This window comes from Parasteatoda tepidariorum, chromosome 6 (assembly GCF_043381705.1).
Source record: "Parasteatoda tepidariorum isolate YZ-2023 chromosome 6, CAS_Ptep_4.0, whole genome shotgun sequence".
Classification (NCBI taxonomy): domain Eukaryota; kingdom Metazoa; phylum Arthropoda; class Arachnida; order Araneae; family Theridiidae; genus Parasteatoda; species Parasteatoda tepidariorum.
Genome location: NC_092209.1, coordinates 25,484,727 through 25,502,653, shown reverse-complemented (window position 1 = coordinate 25,502,653; position 17,927 = coordinate 25,484,727). Strand labels below are relative to the sequence as shown.

Genomic DNA, 17,927 nt, shown 5'->3' with positions numbered 1-17,927 from the left:
TTGAAAATATAGAAAGCATTAAAATTAAAAAGTTCTTTGGTAGAAGATGTATAGACCAAAAGACCGCATATGTGGAATGCTCAAAAATCGAGAAAAGTACACATGTTTTTCAAAATTCTATGACTTCGTCAAAAAAAATCAAATCAATCTGAAATTTTGAGGGCTTGCATAGGACGGTTCAAATAACTATTTTCTATTAACAGAAAGCACAAATTTTTTTTGTTGCAAGTTTGGCAAGTGTTCAAACTTAACAACTTTTTTCACCATAGAAACAACCCATGATGAAAAGCTGGATTCAGTTCGCAAAAAACAAAGTATTGCAGTTTGATCATATGTAACTAACTGTAGAGGGTTCACTTTAGAACATATCAAATTTTCATGCAATTTGAATGATTTCTCGCTGTTCTATGAACATTTGAATTTAGACCTTTTTTTTGTAGATTTCAAAATTTTCGCAAACTTTTGACCGGTAGTGTATATATATATATATATAAACATTCTTTTATTTTAGGATGTGTAAATGATCACAAATCTAAAAAAAATCTTGGAACTATTAGTATAAGGATGTCTCTTCATTAAAACTTAACCTAAGTGAGAAATCAGTCTACAAACTTCAAACATGAGAAATGTTGGTTTTAAAATTTCATCTGGTCAAAAATAACCTAGGTACTTACATTTTCCTGGTTTGTCACACACTATCATTCCATCTTCTGGCACTAAATGACAATTGACACGCTGTAAAGGAATCAATTCCTCAGCAATTCCACCTTCAGGTCGAAACCACACGCTAAAGCCAATATCATAATTTTCCGTTTGAAATTCCCACTGCAATGTTGATCCGACATCCGTTACAGTCAATTCAACAGGATAAACTGACTTCTTATCCACTGTAATTTTCGTTAAATCTGTATCAGTTGATAATCGGCGGCTAGGTGCTGTATAATATGAAGCTGGAACTTGGCCACCCATATTTACCTAGAAATTTAAATGAATGAGAATACATTTTTTAAAATATGTTTTTCTTAATATAATAAGAAATTCAGAAATGAAGTAAATATAAATTTAAAACAATAATTCCGAGAAAGTACATATAATAAAGATATATAGAAGTAAGGAAATATATTTTTGCTTAAAACAAATAATTTGTTTACATTTTATTTCCATTTAATGGAGTTTGACTTCATATCATGATAATTACATACCTTAAAGAATTTGAAGCTAAGAATTTATTAAAAATAATTAAGATAAATCAGAAGTAAATAGTTAAAATAAAAAAGGAATAGATAGATTGTATGATGTTTAGAAATAGAAGCTGTACAGCAACATGGAACTGATTTAAAAACAAAATGAATTAAATTTATAAGTTAAATATGAAAAAAAAATTTTGTTGGTGTTTAGATATTAGTGATTCAAATCAATTGATTTATATTTTTTTATTGGAAAAAAATGAAGCAGATCTGAAAGTAAAAGAAAATAATATTTATGATAACTTGACATGTTTTTAGAAATTTCAAGTCATAAGAACAAAGTAAAATATTTCAGAAAGTAATAAAATAATTATAAAGTTTTTTTTAAAACAAACTAATACATTTTCAGATATAACTAACAAACATAAAATTTTCTAATCTTTCTACTACAAAAATAGAAAGATAGCTGATAAAAATATGTCTCTTTCCTACATGTATTATAATTATATTTACTGTCAGAATGCTTTTGTTTTTAGTTAGTTTTTCTTTGTCTTTATATTGTAGAATTTAAAAGTGCTTAAAATTTATGAATGCTATAAACTTGGTAAATCATTTTTAACCTTACAACTTATTAATTTATATCTCTATGTGTAATTTATGTAATATAAGTTAAATTAATTGACGCAGAAAGACAGAGGATCAGTTTTAGCTTTCATGCAAATAAAAGTATTAATTATTAATTTCATAGTTATATAAATGAAATCATATATGCATAACTTATACTTCCTAAAAATTACTTGGAAATATAATAAATTTAAAGGTTTTTCATTTTTGATATATTTTTAATAATTCAATTAAGAAATTTCAATAAAAATAATGATTTTTTTCCTTTCTACCTTGTTAAAAACTTCTACTAGAAAAAAAATGTTGCTCCACAGAAAATAAAAATTTAGAGTAAATATCTATAACATTTTTCAGGAAAATAAGTCCTATCACTAATTTTTCTGACAGGATTTTTTAGAGAAATAAGTATTGATGCTTAAGTGCTAAAATTTATCTTTCCTTCACTAAATTAGTTGCAAGAAAAATAAATCAACTGTCCGGTAAAAAGAACAATTTCTGAAATTAACGTAAAAGAAACTAAAAATTCCTCATTTCCGAAAATAATTCATTAAACACTTTCATTTTCTTCCAGTATTTTTTTACAAGAATAATAGTATTAAACATAAGTAGTGCATGATAATGTAACATCCCAATTATCAGAAATCAACTAATGCCCAGAAAAACAAATAACAAAAACTGATTTTGTCAAAAATATTTTAGTATATTAACATTTTCTAAAATAAAATTTCAATGTAATTTAAATAATTGCTTAGCTTTGAGGCAAATTATTCCAATGAGTTAAGGATTCTCAAGATTTAAGGATTCTCAATGAGTTAAGGATTCTCAAGATTTGAGAGTTAAACTGAATCTGCAGATTGTAAAAATTAGATTTAATATAACATATGCACGGTAAAATTTGCACATATGGAGTACATAAAAATTATACACAAAACATATTGTTAAAAATTTATTATTTCAGTTGATAATCACGGTAAAATTTGCACATATAAAAGAAGATAAAAATTATAAGCAAAAAATATTGCTAAAAATTTGTTATTTCAGTTGATATGCACTGCAAAATTTGCAGATATAAAGATAAAAATGATACACAAAACATATTGTCAAAAATTTTTAATTTCAGTTGATATGTACTGTAAAATTTACACATATAAAGTAGATAAAAATTATACACAAAAAAATATTGTTAAAATTTTTTGATTTCAGTTGAAAATTTTCATACACTTCTAAATGAAAGGTATAATGGAATATTTGAAATTTAAAAAAGGAAATTAGTCTCCATACAGTCTGAAAACAAGCAATTACAGTTTATGGTAACTAAGAACTTATTTTTAAAATTTTTCTTTTCTTTTAAATTCCAATAAAGCAAACATCATTTTAACTTACAAGAGGTTTATCTTCAGGATCAGATTTAGTTCCTCCCCACTGTGTAGGCAGCTCACTGGGATCAATATCTTCAAATACAGCACTTTTCCAAGTTTCTAAATATAATACAATAATTTGCACTTTTTACATTTTCTTTACTTTAATTTCAGTAAATGATTAATTTTTTGCTGCCAATGACTACAGTTGAATTCCTTTAAACGTTTAATAATTTAGATTTTTTCCTTTCTTAATTAGAAAACTTTAAAAAATAAATAAACAATTGAAATTGTCTTGACAACAAAACATTCTGAAAATTAAGTTTTAAATCTCTGAATAGATATTAAGCAAGTGCTCTTATGAATCTCTTAAACAACAAGAAAAATGTAAATTTAAATGGCATTTAAGTAAATAATATAAATTTTAAATAATAGCAATAAAAAAATTTTAACACATTTTTTTTAAATTTCAAATTTATAGCTCAAGAACACTATTGATCTTTTTATTGTCTTAGAAAATAAAAGGGTGACTTCGATTACTACATGTATTTGAATTCTTAAATTATACAACTTGACTATGTGCATACTTATGTTCGTATTACATACTTATGTGCATATGTGATTTGTGCAAATGTAAGTGCAAATTAAGGGTGTACTTAAATGTAAGTTTAAATTAAGTTATAAGCGTTATGATAAGTGAAAACTGATTTACTTCACCTATTAATAAAAATGAAAATTTTATATTTTCTAAACGTGAAGAACGGATTTCCATTGCAAACAAAGGAACTATAACAATAAATGTTTTAAGCACAGTCTCTCACTATATTAATAAATCAAGGGAGCCATCACCACTGTTCTAAGAGTTCACCTAAAAGTTATATAAATTGTTCTGCTGTCCAAAAACTGTAAGATTTAGAAACATTAAAATATGAAGGCATAATCATAAATGGGTAAAGAAAACAATGAACAATAGAATAAAAAAAATTTGATAATTATTAAATAATAAAAAATACTATGTAGACCGATCTGCATTCTGGAAAAATTCACCTATTGAGTTGAAATTTAATGTGCTGAAAAAGCAAATTTTATTTATGAACTTAATTTATTTAAAAAAAAATTATTGTGTTATAAACACAGGCTAATACTATGGTATAAACTTATTTCAGATTACTAAATGAAAGAGTTTTTAATTAACACAAAAAGTAAAAATATATATGATCAATAATTAATACAATACCAATCATGTAATATTAATCATATAAAAGATCAATAATCAAATAAAAAATATACAAAAAAAATAGCACCGTAATTTTTATTTAAAAGTTATTAAATAAATTATTTTTTAAATGTTAAGTAAGGTTGATAACTTAAATATTTAATATAATCTTCTTTATATGATTAAATTTTAAACACGAGAGATTTCTAAAAATGATATTCTTACCTTTTTAATATTTGAACATGTAATAAAAAGACAGTTAACTATGTGGATTTTTTTTTCTTCCAGAAAAAGTGAATCAAACAAAAAGCTAAAAAGCTACAAAAATAAAATTTGCAATTAATTAAAATAAAAGCAGCAACAATAAAATCATAAACTTAATAAAATTCCTATGGCAATATACATACAAGGATATTCAAGTAAAACATGCACTAATCTACTTATACTATCTTCAAAAAACATAATAAAACTCATGCAATTGAACAAAAATAACTGTTTTGTAAAAATTTCCTTGCAGGGTTACATTTTTTTTACTAGTAGAAAAAAACTCGTTCAGAACTCAAGAGAGTAAATTCAGCTGAACTGAGTTTGTGGTTAATGTTTAGGAAGATTTTATATTCATCTTATTTATAGTGAAAGGAAGGTTATTATTTGCTTATCAATCGTAATTCATTAAACCTGTTTCAAGCTTCCACAATGAAGTAAAAAAGTATTACTTTCACATTCATTGAATGTTGCAAATGAGCAATATATTATAGCTCAAAGATGAAAGAAAATGCAGGATTTCAAAAATGTTTATTACATTATGTTTATAATGTTAATCATAAAAATAGATATTAGTTATCAAATTTTCTTTATATATAAAGTTTTTTTCGAAACAATACCTTAAAAGAGAAAGTTAAGAATTAATTTAGGAAGAAAAAGTTAAGAATAAAAAAATTAAGAATAAGAAAAGTTAAGATAATTTATTCAAATATTTTTTTCTAATTTCATATTCGTCTTTGAACAGTTGATCCAATTTCGGGTTTATGAATACTAATGTTCAACTGTGTAGCCTTGTAATTTTGAATCAATCCAGAAAAGAAGGAAACTCCTGAAAAAGTACCCCCAGAGGTATGATTTGTTATGGGAACATGGAGGACTTAGTGACTTTATAGATTTAACGTGCATCAGTCACTATTTACTACACGAAGAGTCTTTGGCAAGCAGGGATCAAACCCATGACCTCTTGGACATGGGCTCAGTGCCCTATCAACCTGGCTATCCCAGCCCTATTCAAACTTTTAAAACATACATAATCTTTTTCACTCCGAATTGGAGCAAAAGGATTCTATCATAGTTTTCCCTCTTACTCTATTTGTGCCAGATATTTTGCCTCTCTTTATGCCTTTCTTATTGTTTTCAATTCATTTACAATCATCCTGCGCCAAATATTCCTCTTTTTCAATTGCCTTGAGGGTTTCAAATAAAAACTAGATTTACTTTAAATTTCTCAGGTTTACGTTGAACATGACCATTTCCATTAACTTTTTTTTTAAAATTTCCAGATCAATTTCTGCATCACAAATTTTATAGAGCCACTAGATACAGAAGATTCTTTTGAAACAGTTGTTATTAAATACTTGATGGTTTTTCATATTATTTTTATTGCAGTGCCATGTCTCAGATTCATATAGTAAGACAGATTCAACATTAGTATTGAAAATACTAATTTTTGTTGAATTTGTTGCGTTTTTGTTTCTCTAGAATTTATTAAGAATAGCATAATTGCTTCGGACTTTGCGTAATCTATTAAGCGCAGCTTCATCAGTTCCTCCTTTGTTGTAAAATTACACTTCCAAGATACTTAAAACTGCTTAACTCCTATAGTTTATTGTTTTCTAAGAACAAGTCACTTAATCGTTTAGGATTAATTTTTCAAAATTTCAGTTTAATTTTGGTTGATAATAAGCCCCATTTTCTTTGCCTCTTTGTTTAAAATGTTTGTCTGCATGTCTTGAAGGGTGTTGGTCAGTAAACATATGTTGTCTGCAATATCAAAATCATAAAGGTATTCAGCAAGAGTCCATCTTATTGAAACAAACCATAAAGCTGCAAATTTAAAAATTCCAGAACAAGATCTGAGCCGGGTTCAATAATGTCAGCAGTGTTGTCATATAGATCCCACTCTGCAATGGATACTACATCATCCCACATCCATCTGCTGTCCCACAAAAAATAGTCTACACCCCCATCCGAAGAATTCAAAATTTCATACTTTTTGATAGATTTTACAATAACATTTAAATCCACATTTTGCAAAAAGTCTAGTATAATTTGACACATAATGTACGGAAGTTTCTTGTTTTTGTAAGCATTTTTTATGCGAAATAATTTTTACTTGAGACAATTTTATAGAATAAATTTTTTGTAAGTTTTTAATTTTAAAAATGTCCATATTTGTTTTTTTGTTTTTTTCAACAACCTACTTATACACCGGATATACCAAACATTTTATATCACATATTTAAAAATAGGGGGTCAGCTTATACACTGAGGCATACAGTATTTTGAACACTCAAGAAAATATAACAATTATCATTTCATTCAAAAGAGCAAAGTCTGTTTTAAATTATTCCATACCTTTAACATAAACATGAATCTTCTTAGCAGTCTCCTCACTCAAGAATGGTTTAATCAGTGCATAGGCCATAGGAAAGAAGGCAGGTGCTAGAGTTGAATTTTTAAAAAAAATAAGTATGATTTGATTTCAAAACTATTTCTTAGATAAAATATAGTTTTACAAAATAATAACAAACCATTTATAACGTAGGCCTTTTTCAGTCGTTCAGGATAATTATCTTCAAATACTTTAACAAGTTGGGTGACCATATCCACAGCTGAAAACAAAAAAGTTGATTAAAAATTAATGTAAGAAGAGTATAAATTAGATTTTATCCATTGATTAAAATGAGCAAAATTGGTTTTTTAAGCAAAAAAGTCTGTAGCTAAAGTTCAGAAAACGCCTAAGCAAACGCTTGATGGGATAAAGGTTCGGAAAGTCATACTAGAAGCTATGCATCCTATAAGAAGATTGGCTTTTTCAATTCTTTTTTTGCTTGAAATGCATGTTTAAGAAAATGGCATTTGATACAGTGTTTCAAACTTCTTTTATCATCATTGTTCTTTCTTAAAGAACAATGAAAAGAGCACAAAAGAATAATTAAATAAATAATAAAAGTTTGTTCATTTAATGAATCCATATAAATTCAGAATATGACATTGTCCATTTGCATGAATCACTAAGTATATTTTCCTAAATTATTCTTTCTTAAAAAAAAAAAAAAAGAGAGGGGGAAAAAAGGGTTTTTAAAGTCAACTGTTGTTTTTACAAAGTTTGCCACAGATTCAATAATTTTATAATAGTGGAAGTAAATTTACGTTGTAGGAATTTAAAATTTGAAAACTCACTTTATTGTTTAGAGTTCTGATTATGAAGAATTCTTATAAAATGTTGCACCTGTAACATACCCAGCCACCTGGACGACGAAATACAGGACTTAGCCCCATAATGATTGTGCTCAGTGTTTCAATAAGTAAAGAAAAGCAAGCATGAAATTCTTCTCTTAGTTATTTAATTTGGGACAAACATTGAAAAGGCACATTTTTTGCTCTGTCCACTTTCTCGGAATATGCATTTTAAACTCTGTCCACTTTATTAAACACACATTTTGAGCAGAGTCTATTTTCTTAGATATGCATTTCAAAGCTGTATCAATTTTCCTAACATACTTTTTGAGCCGTGTTCAGATCAAAAAGCTCACCGATATGCTAATTGTTTTAAATCAGAGTTAAAATTGTTACATAAATATAAAGTAAAGAAAAACCAATGGTTGACCACTGTTTTAGGAAACTGTTTTGCATTAGAGAAAATAAAACTCACCTGGCTTCCATGCAACTTGTTTCATTGTGAAACAATCCATGTCAAATACGATGCTGTGCATTTCTATTTTCTTCCCTAACTGAGATGAAAAGGAAAAATTATAAATCATTATGTTTTAAAAAATTTAAATAATTAATAATAATACATATATACATGTTATTACAGTACATAAAAGTAATCACTATTCATTATCTGAACGATTTCTAAAAACATTAAGTACTACTAAACAAAAAATATATAAATTTATTACATTAAAAACAAGTGCAAACAGAATTTTAAAAAAATAATAAAGCAATTTAAACTAAAATTCCGTGTGATATTAAGAATTTACCTATTAAATATGTAATGTAATAAAAAAAAGGGAATGTTAAATATGTAATGTAGTCGATTACATTTATTTCTATATTATAAAGAAATTTGTAAACATGAGATTCTTAGAGCAAAAAATTAAAACTACGAAAAATTGATTAGAAGCTTGTCATGCTTATAAAATTAGTACAATAAATAAATTAATCACAAAAAATATATGTTTGACATGTTTTGATGAATCATCGTTTTTGCTATGTTTGAATCGCATTTTAATGAAGAAAAGTAGATAGATATTAATTTAAAAATTCAAAATTCAGTCATTGATACCATAGAATAGTGGATGATTTTGATTTTTTTTTCATTCAAAAAATAATCTTGATTTTCGAAATTTTAATATAGAATTTAGGGCCAATATACACAAACTCCAGAATTTTGTAGTAAAAAAAATATATTGACATACAGACAAAAAAAAAATTGGTACAAATACAGAGAGAAAAATAAAATTATTCTTTATTACTTAAAAAGAAGATAAATATATCTAAACTAATGAAGAGGATAAAAAAAAAAACACATAAGAAGCTTGCATAAAAAAAGAGTAAAGGATTTAAATGAACAAAATTAAGCTAATAAATATTTAAGTAAAACCTAAATTTATAGAAACTTACTTCCTCACTTTGGTCTCTCATGTCTTGCTCACTAATTTCCATGAGTTTAACCACATATTTAATAAACTCAGACTTTTTCACAGAATAGAACATACCTATTGAAATTTTTTTTTCAATATTTATCATAGCATCATAAGAATTTTAATCTACATATGGCATCATAATATAACATATATTATTCTGGCATTATTAATTTTAAAAAGATAGGAGAAAAAAAATTTTCTGCATATAATAATTTCAAAAGAACTTGACATTTTGAATTAAGATATACCTTTTATATCCATATGCCCAAATGGTATTATCCAAACAGGGCAGCCTTCTTTATCATGTCCCACTAATCCCCCAGGGAAATATTTTTTCAGAACCTAAAAAAATGAAATTAGACAAGGTTTACACAATTAAACAAATCAACAGACAAAAACAATTGCTCAACATACCTCATGCGGTTCATAATCATCAATTAAATTCTCTGCACCTATCTGTTTACGCCACTGTAAGCTCTACAAAATAAAACAAAATATCCCCATGAGAAATATATTAATTTTACTGAAACATCAGAGCTAAAATGAGCTTCATAATATTCTTAAGGAAACAACTATTGCGAGTTAATTTACAAAATAAAAATAATAATAGTAATCTGATGTACTTAATCATTGGACAAAATTCAATGAAATTCTCAATAATTTTTTTCTTCTTAAAATAAAATTTTTGTTTAAAAAAATATTTTAAAGCACTGTTTGGAACATGGTTTCTTGAACTACAACTTAATCATGTCTAATAATTAGAAATGAAAGTATGAAGAAAAAAATCTCGTAATGCTCATTTAAAGTATGTTCTTTAATTTATATTTTAGATTTCAGTAAGAAACTTTGTAACCATTAAGGAAAAAAAAATTTTTTTTAAATGATAACAATTGAGTTATTTTCATTATAAATGGAATAGAACTGTATTTTCAACAAAAGTTTTTAACACTAATATTTTGAAAGGAATTTTTTATTCCATTCCTTAATTTGCATTTTCTAAATACAAGATTCATAAAATTATAAAAAGTTAGAAATTCATGATGATTCTTTAAAAAAATATCATTAAACAGTCATTAATAAAAGTTTCCTCAAAAATTATGAAATTATTCAAGTGTTACTAATTACTATTACTATGTCACTAATTCAGAAACGATAAAAAATTTAATTAAATAAAAATTGCTAATTTTAAATAAGGCTAAACACATTAACTATAGTTTATAAACATATTAACTTTAATAATAATAATAACTAGTATAACAAAATGAAAGCTATCTGCTCAGTGAAGTCAAGTTCATAAATTTATATTTTACACTCAACTAAATATTAAATTTATTGTATACATTTTAAATAGTGATACATTTGACATAAATTTAAAGAAAAAGGTTTAGTTGAAAAAACGAAAGATTTAGAAAAAAAAAATTCCTTTAGCTCGATACTGAATATTTAGCTTTCTTATTGTTGTTGTTGTTGTTCATTTACGTCGGACTAGAGCTACACAATGGGCTATTGGCGACGGTCTGGGAAACATCCCTGAGGATGATCTGAAGATCATGCCATCACAATTTTGATCTTCTGCAGAGGGGATGGCACCCCCCCTTCGGTAGCCCGACGAACTGCACGCGAAGTCGAGCACTTTACGGTAGAACAGTTTAACGAGGATCAATACCGCACACCCTCGGTCCTTACACACACTGATCCAAGTGGTCACCCACCCGCACACTGACCGCAGCCAGTGATGCTTGACTCCGGTGATCTGCTGGGAACCAAGTCTTAACGATCAGTCCTATGCGGGGCTTTAGCTTTCTTATAGAACCTTCCAATAACAAACAAGTAAAAAGTTTAATAGTAAAAGTTTATTTTTGAAAAATATTAAAGTTGCATATATTAAATGCTTTTTTTTAACAACAATGATACAAAAGTTTTTACACCGAAAATCAAAGTGCAAAAAATATTAGTAAAATTGCAGATGATCCACTAGGATCAAAAATTATGATTTTACCCATAAGGATTTTTTTTAAAAATGTAGGAAAACATAGGCTTAAAAACAAACATTACATTACTTAAAAAAATCAACATTATTTAAAACATTGTTACAGATTCACATATATTTAAAGAGTTAACTGTAAATTATTTTCATTTAATAGGGAAGAAGACTTCAAAAATAACGAGTAACTTACAGTTCTTAACATTTGGACAGCATCTGTTGCATTAAATTTTCTAGCTAAAATGAAAACATTTAAAAAATTTTAATAAGCATAAAGTCGATACATTTATTAAAAACATTCATTAAACTATTAAAAAATTAGTGTTTCTGATATAATTTATTATAATTATGTACATAGTTATATATAACATAATAGTTATTTAATAAATTCTAAAATAATGGAAAACAATAATTTTCTGTGAGGAATATTATTACAGTTTAGCAATATAGAAAGAGATAGCTATATACCAGAGTTTGCCACAACATGCCTAGATACATATTTCATAGAAATTTTATTTCTAAAAACTTTTAAAGGGAACAGAAATAATCCTTTTGGATTTAGGTTAGGGCCATTTATTTTCCATTTAAATACTGCAGAATTCTCCCTAGAAATAAACAGTAATCCCTAGAAAAACATAGTATAAAATATTTTATTACCAAGAAAAAATTATTCTTTAAAACTTATTTAAAAAAATAAAAATAATAAAATAACATGAATTTTTTTTAAAATTTTATAAAATATTTGATAAATTTAAATAAGAGACATACTATTAAAACAACCTTTGAAAAATATTTTCCATGATCACTACTTTTTAGAGTTTTTTGGACCCGATTTCTGATTTTTAAGGGTATCTATTACGCTCTACATAGTTCAGATTCAACTATACACACGGCCGTACTTAGGGGTGAGCGAGTTGGACTGATATAGCTTTATTACAAGTTTTTCTTTACATTTGCTAATTCTTGAATGCATTTTTACTATTCTTTGGATGTATAATAATTCATACGAGTTATTATACTTTATATTTCCAAATGTGTCTAATTTCATTTTAGCTAATGTTCCTCCACATCAGGACTGCAATTTTTTAACAACTTTTATGTCATAGAAATTAATTGCATTAAAAATTTCAACTATTGCCGATTTGTGAGTGTATGAGGAGGGCAATAACTACAACATAAATTATATCAAGAAAAATAAAAAACAGGGTTAAAAATATTTAATTTAAAAAAATCATTTATTTGAAATCACCTGATTTTTTTTAAATCATAGATTTATCTAAAAAAAATTATTTATATACTCCATTTACCAATATATTAATACTTAAAGCTCTGATAATTGACATCAAATCTCATTTATAACGATTGTTTCATTCATAGAATCAAGAAATAAGTTAATAAATTAAGAAACAAAATATTATCACTTTTTTAAGAGTTTAAATGTAGATAATTTAACTTTCAAATTATAATTTTTCATTATTTATTTCATGTCGTATTCATATTTTAATGTGCTCATTGTAGTGTGTAAATAATTTGCTGTTTTATTATCAATAAATATATTTCAATTATACCCATTTAAATTTTTACACATTTATTTCAATACAAATAATTTTAAAACTTATTAAATATTTACTTCTTGAAAATAAAGAATAAAGACTTGCTCTACTAGGAATAATTTATTATTGAAAATGTTTTTTTGATCTAAATTAATTTACTTTTTGACAAGTTAGTTCTCTGTGTTTGTGATTCATTAATCTCTTTAGTTTGATAAAAAAAAGTAATAACTTACTATATTTATTCAGTAATTAGTTAGTATTAACTAAATAATATTACCCTTTAATATAACATTACCCTCTTACATAATATTACCCCCTTAATTTTTATATTAATTTTACATATAACCCTTTTATCATTAGTGGTATTAAGAATCTTAGTTACATTATTTAAACATTTCATCAGAGTCTCGATCATTAAACAAGAAAACAATTTTTTTAAAAATGTGATTGAAATTTAAAAAAATAATAAAATTTTAATATATACTTCGTTAAAAAAATAATAAAAAAAGCATGATTTTTTTAACCAGGACAAAAGGCCCTTATGTTTTGGCCAAGGTCGCTAAAATCCTATGCACGCCCCTGACTATATTCAACAGTATCCTCCTTTTTTTTCGAGAATTAATGGGATATATTCTAATTAAACATAATGTATCTGATACAGATAAATTTCTGCTTTTAAAAATTAACCTCTTTTTTGAATTTCACTCAACAAAATATTGAGGAATGTAATTTACTCAACCATATAAGAAATTTTGATAACACTGGATAGGCATAAAGGCATTTGGAAGTTAAAATAAATAAATGGAAATAAAGTTAAAACTTTAACTTTTCATACTAATTTTTTAAATTTTATTTTAATTACCGTCATACTTTGTGCAGCGGGGGCTACTTTGTGCAAATTCGACTGCGGCATTTTTCAAGTGCTGCTATTCAGTATTATGTTTATTTCACGTTAAAAATGTGTGTAATTTGAAGATAGAAGTCTCTTCTATTACTACAAACATTTTTTCAAATTTTAAAACAATCTCAGAGTGTGTTTCGTTCATCCAATGTCAACAATTTTCCAAGGACGTCGGATGTCGAAAAGTGTGCGTGGAAACTTTAGCTGTGAAATGCAAAGACGTTGATAAAACAATTGTCGTAAGTGCAAAATTTTTTATTTATACATTAATAAGCAATTATATCATGTTAGCGTTAAAAAAATTTTAAAATTAATAACAAATAAACGGAAAATGAAAAAAAATGCACTGTGGGGCTATTTTGTGCAAAGTTTCATTCGTTTTTTTTTTCGACAAAAAAAATTGTCAGACGTTGTAAAAAGAAAAGCTGCAACAATGTTTGCAAGCAGTTGCTGGTGGTATGTCGATTACAGAAGTTTCTCGGAAGTACAAAATCCACAGAAATACTATCTCTAATAGAATTCACAAGAAACACATGAAACGTGCTGGTAAATTATTATTTTTCTTCTAATGAATTAATCAAACGATTTAACACATAAAAATATATTTTATAGGACATCGGGTAATTTTGACAGAAACTGAAGAGCAAGTTCTGTCATGTTCATTCAAGGATGTTATGTTCAAATTTAACAATATTATAAATGTTAATGAATATGTAATAATTATTATTTTTAAANATGGTATCTTTACCACGTAGCCACCTGGCACAAAAGTAATCATCATGCTCTGGACGCAAAATGTCTTCTACAGAAGAACGGAACTAAAAACATGAATATTCAATTATTTTTTACGAATTCAGTTTAAATACTATGAAATAAAAATAAAGAACTTGATACATTTATTTTAATTAATTTAACAATAAAATGGAGACTTATTTTCGTAGTATTTTCACAACAAGAATTATTTAATACAAATACCACTACAATAGTGTTTTGTATTGATTCAATAACTTAAAGCAATAATATAATTCACTGAATTGACTTATTGATTGGAATCACTATCATAAAACTGATTGCAGTAATCTTATTCATTAAATGCCTTGATCAAATCACTGTGTTTTATCCCTACAAAAATAAATTACAATCAATTCTAATTGTTTCAGATCAGAAACACTTTTCTTTAAACTGATGTTAGGCAAAATAAAATTAAAAACTTCTTGAAAATTATAGAATTATTAACAACCGAACAGAAAAGAAAATTTAAGTGATTGATAATAACTATTTTAAACCCAAGACATGCCTACAGAGAGTAGGAGTAAATAAGTGTTATTTGGAGAAGGCAGCAGAAAAAATTTTTAAAATTAAAAATAAAAGAATAATTCTTTAATGCAATAAGAACAATATCAAGTTGTTTTAAACGTAAGAACATAGTACTATAAATAATATTTTGACATTTGCGAAAAAACATTTAAAGTTTTGCATAATATAACATAAAATTAAATTACAGCAAGCTTTCAACTTTCTTGGAAGAAAAATTAACTTCAATATTTCTTACTGCACATAAATAATTACTTATTCTTAAATAACAGCATTATTTTTAATAAACGTTTGCTTTATAAACACTTTTTAGGCCAAGAAAAATCTCATTTATAGAAGAAAAATTTCACTCTTTTAATGTAATTTTTTTTCTTTTTTAATGAAATTTTTAATGCTTTTTTATCTTTTTAATTTATTTTATACCTTATTTTTTTCAATTTAAGAGTGTAAAAAAAGTATTTTTTCCCCCCTTTAACTAGCTAGGACGCACTGTTCTCGTTTTGATCATAACAAAGTATGACCTAGACCATCAATATAATTGACCAAACTTTTCTATGCTAATAATTTATAAATATCTTTTTGCAGTGCGTTTATAATAATTAAGACATTCTTTTGTTTAAGACAAGTAATAAAATCTTAAGTGTGAATTATCAATGAAATATAAAAACAAAAACCATAATCAGGGCAAACCATCGTGCAACAAAAACCATAATCAGCTGAAACTGTAACTATTACAAATCAAGTATAAAAATATTAGTTTCAATACTAGTAAAACTTCAAAAGAATTGAAGCTTTAAGAAGGAGGAATTTCCTACTAAAAACAAAAATGCTGAAAAATTAGTTTACGCATTTTGTGAATAGTACATTTTCATAAGAAATTCAAACTATATTGCCTCCAGTAGGTTATATTAATTTTATTTTATAACCGTCGTTGAACCCATTTTGTGTCTAAGCTTCCAAAGTTCAACTTTGTAACCTTGTAATTTTAATCCCAATCCAGAAGACAAGGGAATTCCAGGATCAAGTATTAGGAGACATTTGCCTTCATAGAAGACTCTTTGACGGAACAAACCAGCATTTGCATTACATGGAAAGAAACCATGAAAACCTTCCACTGTCAACCTCACGGCAAGAGGACTCTAACCCATGACTCATCTACCACAGAGGATATTTTTCATCAGCACTATGGTCGGTGCCAGCCAGATGCGGAATTCTTATCGATCTGTCATTCCTGAGATCAAACATATGACTGAATGGGTTAATTTGTAAATTGCAGGGGTATGTATAATTGAACTATCTTATTTCAATTCTCACAGGTAAAAACTTCTACATCAGCAACTTGTGATCCATTCAATAATAAATTTGTAATCATTTTTCTTATTGTTATAATTCTAGTTATAGTAATTATATAGGGTATGTTGTGACAATGGGTAGTAATAAAATAGATTTTTTTTACATCTTTCCCCCCAAAATAGAATAGTTCACGTAAAATTCTGAAGTTAAACTAAGCTATAGTAACCTAATGATAAATGAAAAGAATTTAAGCTTATTTAGTAAGTAATATACAGGTTTTTATAAAACATAAAGTTTCACCAAAAAACATGAGTATATTAGATTAATAAAATCTTTGTTATTATTGCAAATGTATTGTTCGTACTAAAATCCGATAAACACCGGCCACTGTTACACAACCTAATACAGCTTTAAATTAGCAAAGAATTTAATCGTAAACGAAAAAAATTCACCTCTTGTATGAATAACTAAATTGTAAATTAACCAATCGAGACCAACTTAGGTTAAAAAATAATGTTTCCATTAATAAAACTAAACATAAGAAAAATAAAGAGAGAACTTACACTATCTAATGCATTTAACTGCTCTTCACTCAGATCTCCTACGTGACCAGTAGTCATGTTTGCTATTATAATTTCAAACTTTCAGGAGATACTTAAAGGTTAAATGTATTTTAATTTGATTAATTTGAAATAGATATTTATTTCAGCAGACAGCTCAAAAATGAAACCAGCGATGGTGACCTCAAATTAGTAACAAGTTTAGTCTCTTACTCCTGAGCTGCGCAATTTTTGATATTGATATTTAAGGGACATTCTTCTTAAAGATATGTTTCATGATTTTTACTGAAGTGTCGTTTTTACTAAACAAAACATATGCAGGTTTCTTTTCAGAGATGGTTTCTCGATTTTACGATCCATGCTGCACACTCACACTCTGGTTCAGAGTTCCTTAAATTATATGCAGTGATATCTTTCCGAAAATAAGAAATTTTAATATCATCCTTCTACTAATCTACTGTACTGTTTCACCTGCACAAATCATTTCAGAGAAATGGGTTACTCTAATTGAATGCAGTTTACGCACTTCTGTTCATCGCAGAGAAAAATCGATAACCTGATTGTGAGTTTTTTCAGGGAAAAATATTTTTCACCAATTAAGTTCTTATTTTCCTTGAGGGCTATCGTCAGTGCATGAACTACATTTAGCAAAAATTGTGCCCATTCACAGTGCATGCGAAGAAGTTGCATGTACGAATTCGGAAATGAGAGCGAGAATAATACATTATTTCCTCGCGAGAAACTAGCTCAGCAAAGTTCTCTTCATAAATAATAATTGGCATATTTTATTTTTTCGCATGAGGTGCGAATGCTCATTAAAAAGGTGATTGCAATGCTGTAATCAGTGGTGCCAACCAGACTGTTTGGTGGACAGTATCTTCACCCACCACGGTTTGTGCCGGTAAGTTGGCGAAGGTAGATCGATTGCCCGAGGCAAAGGCTGAGTATTTGATCGCTCTGCAATTTTTTCTGAACGACCTGATTTCCTTACGGTACAAAGTCGAACACGAATGCGCAA

The 17,927-nt window shown here is 26.7% G+C and overlaps 1 protein-coding gene across 1 annotated transcript in view; it reads right to left on the bottom strand.

Moving 5' to 3' along the window:
* The window catches only part of LOC107440431 (SEC14-like protein 2), a 24,145-nt gene extending 7,002 nt beyond the window's left edge, over positions 1-17,143 (bottom strand). The window contains exons 1-11 of the mRNA XM_016053347.3: positions 16,913-17,143; positions 14,491-14,560; positions 11,482-11,525; positions 9,719-9,781; positions 9,553-9,646; positions 9,282-9,376; positions 8,308-8,386; positions 7,184-7,264; positions 7,008-7,094; positions 3,195-3,289; positions 675-975 (exon numbers count right to left, since the gene is read on the bottom strand). Of these exons, the coding sequence (XP_015908833.1) occupies positions 675-975; positions 3,195-3,289; positions 7,008-7,094; positions 7,184-7,264; positions 8,308-8,386; positions 9,282-9,376; positions 9,553-9,646; positions 9,719-9,781; positions 11,482-11,525; positions 14,491-14,560; positions 16,913-16,969 (1,066 nt within the window). The 5' untranslated portion in view covers positions 16,970-17,143. The remainder of the gene's footprint in view (positions 1-674; positions 976-3,194; positions 3,290-7,007; positions 7,095-7,183; positions 7,265-8,307; positions 8,387-9,281; positions 9,377-9,552; positions 9,647-9,718; positions 9,782-11,481; positions 11,526-14,490; positions 14,561-16,912) is intronic.
* Positions 17,144-17,927: the final 784 nt, after the last annotated feature.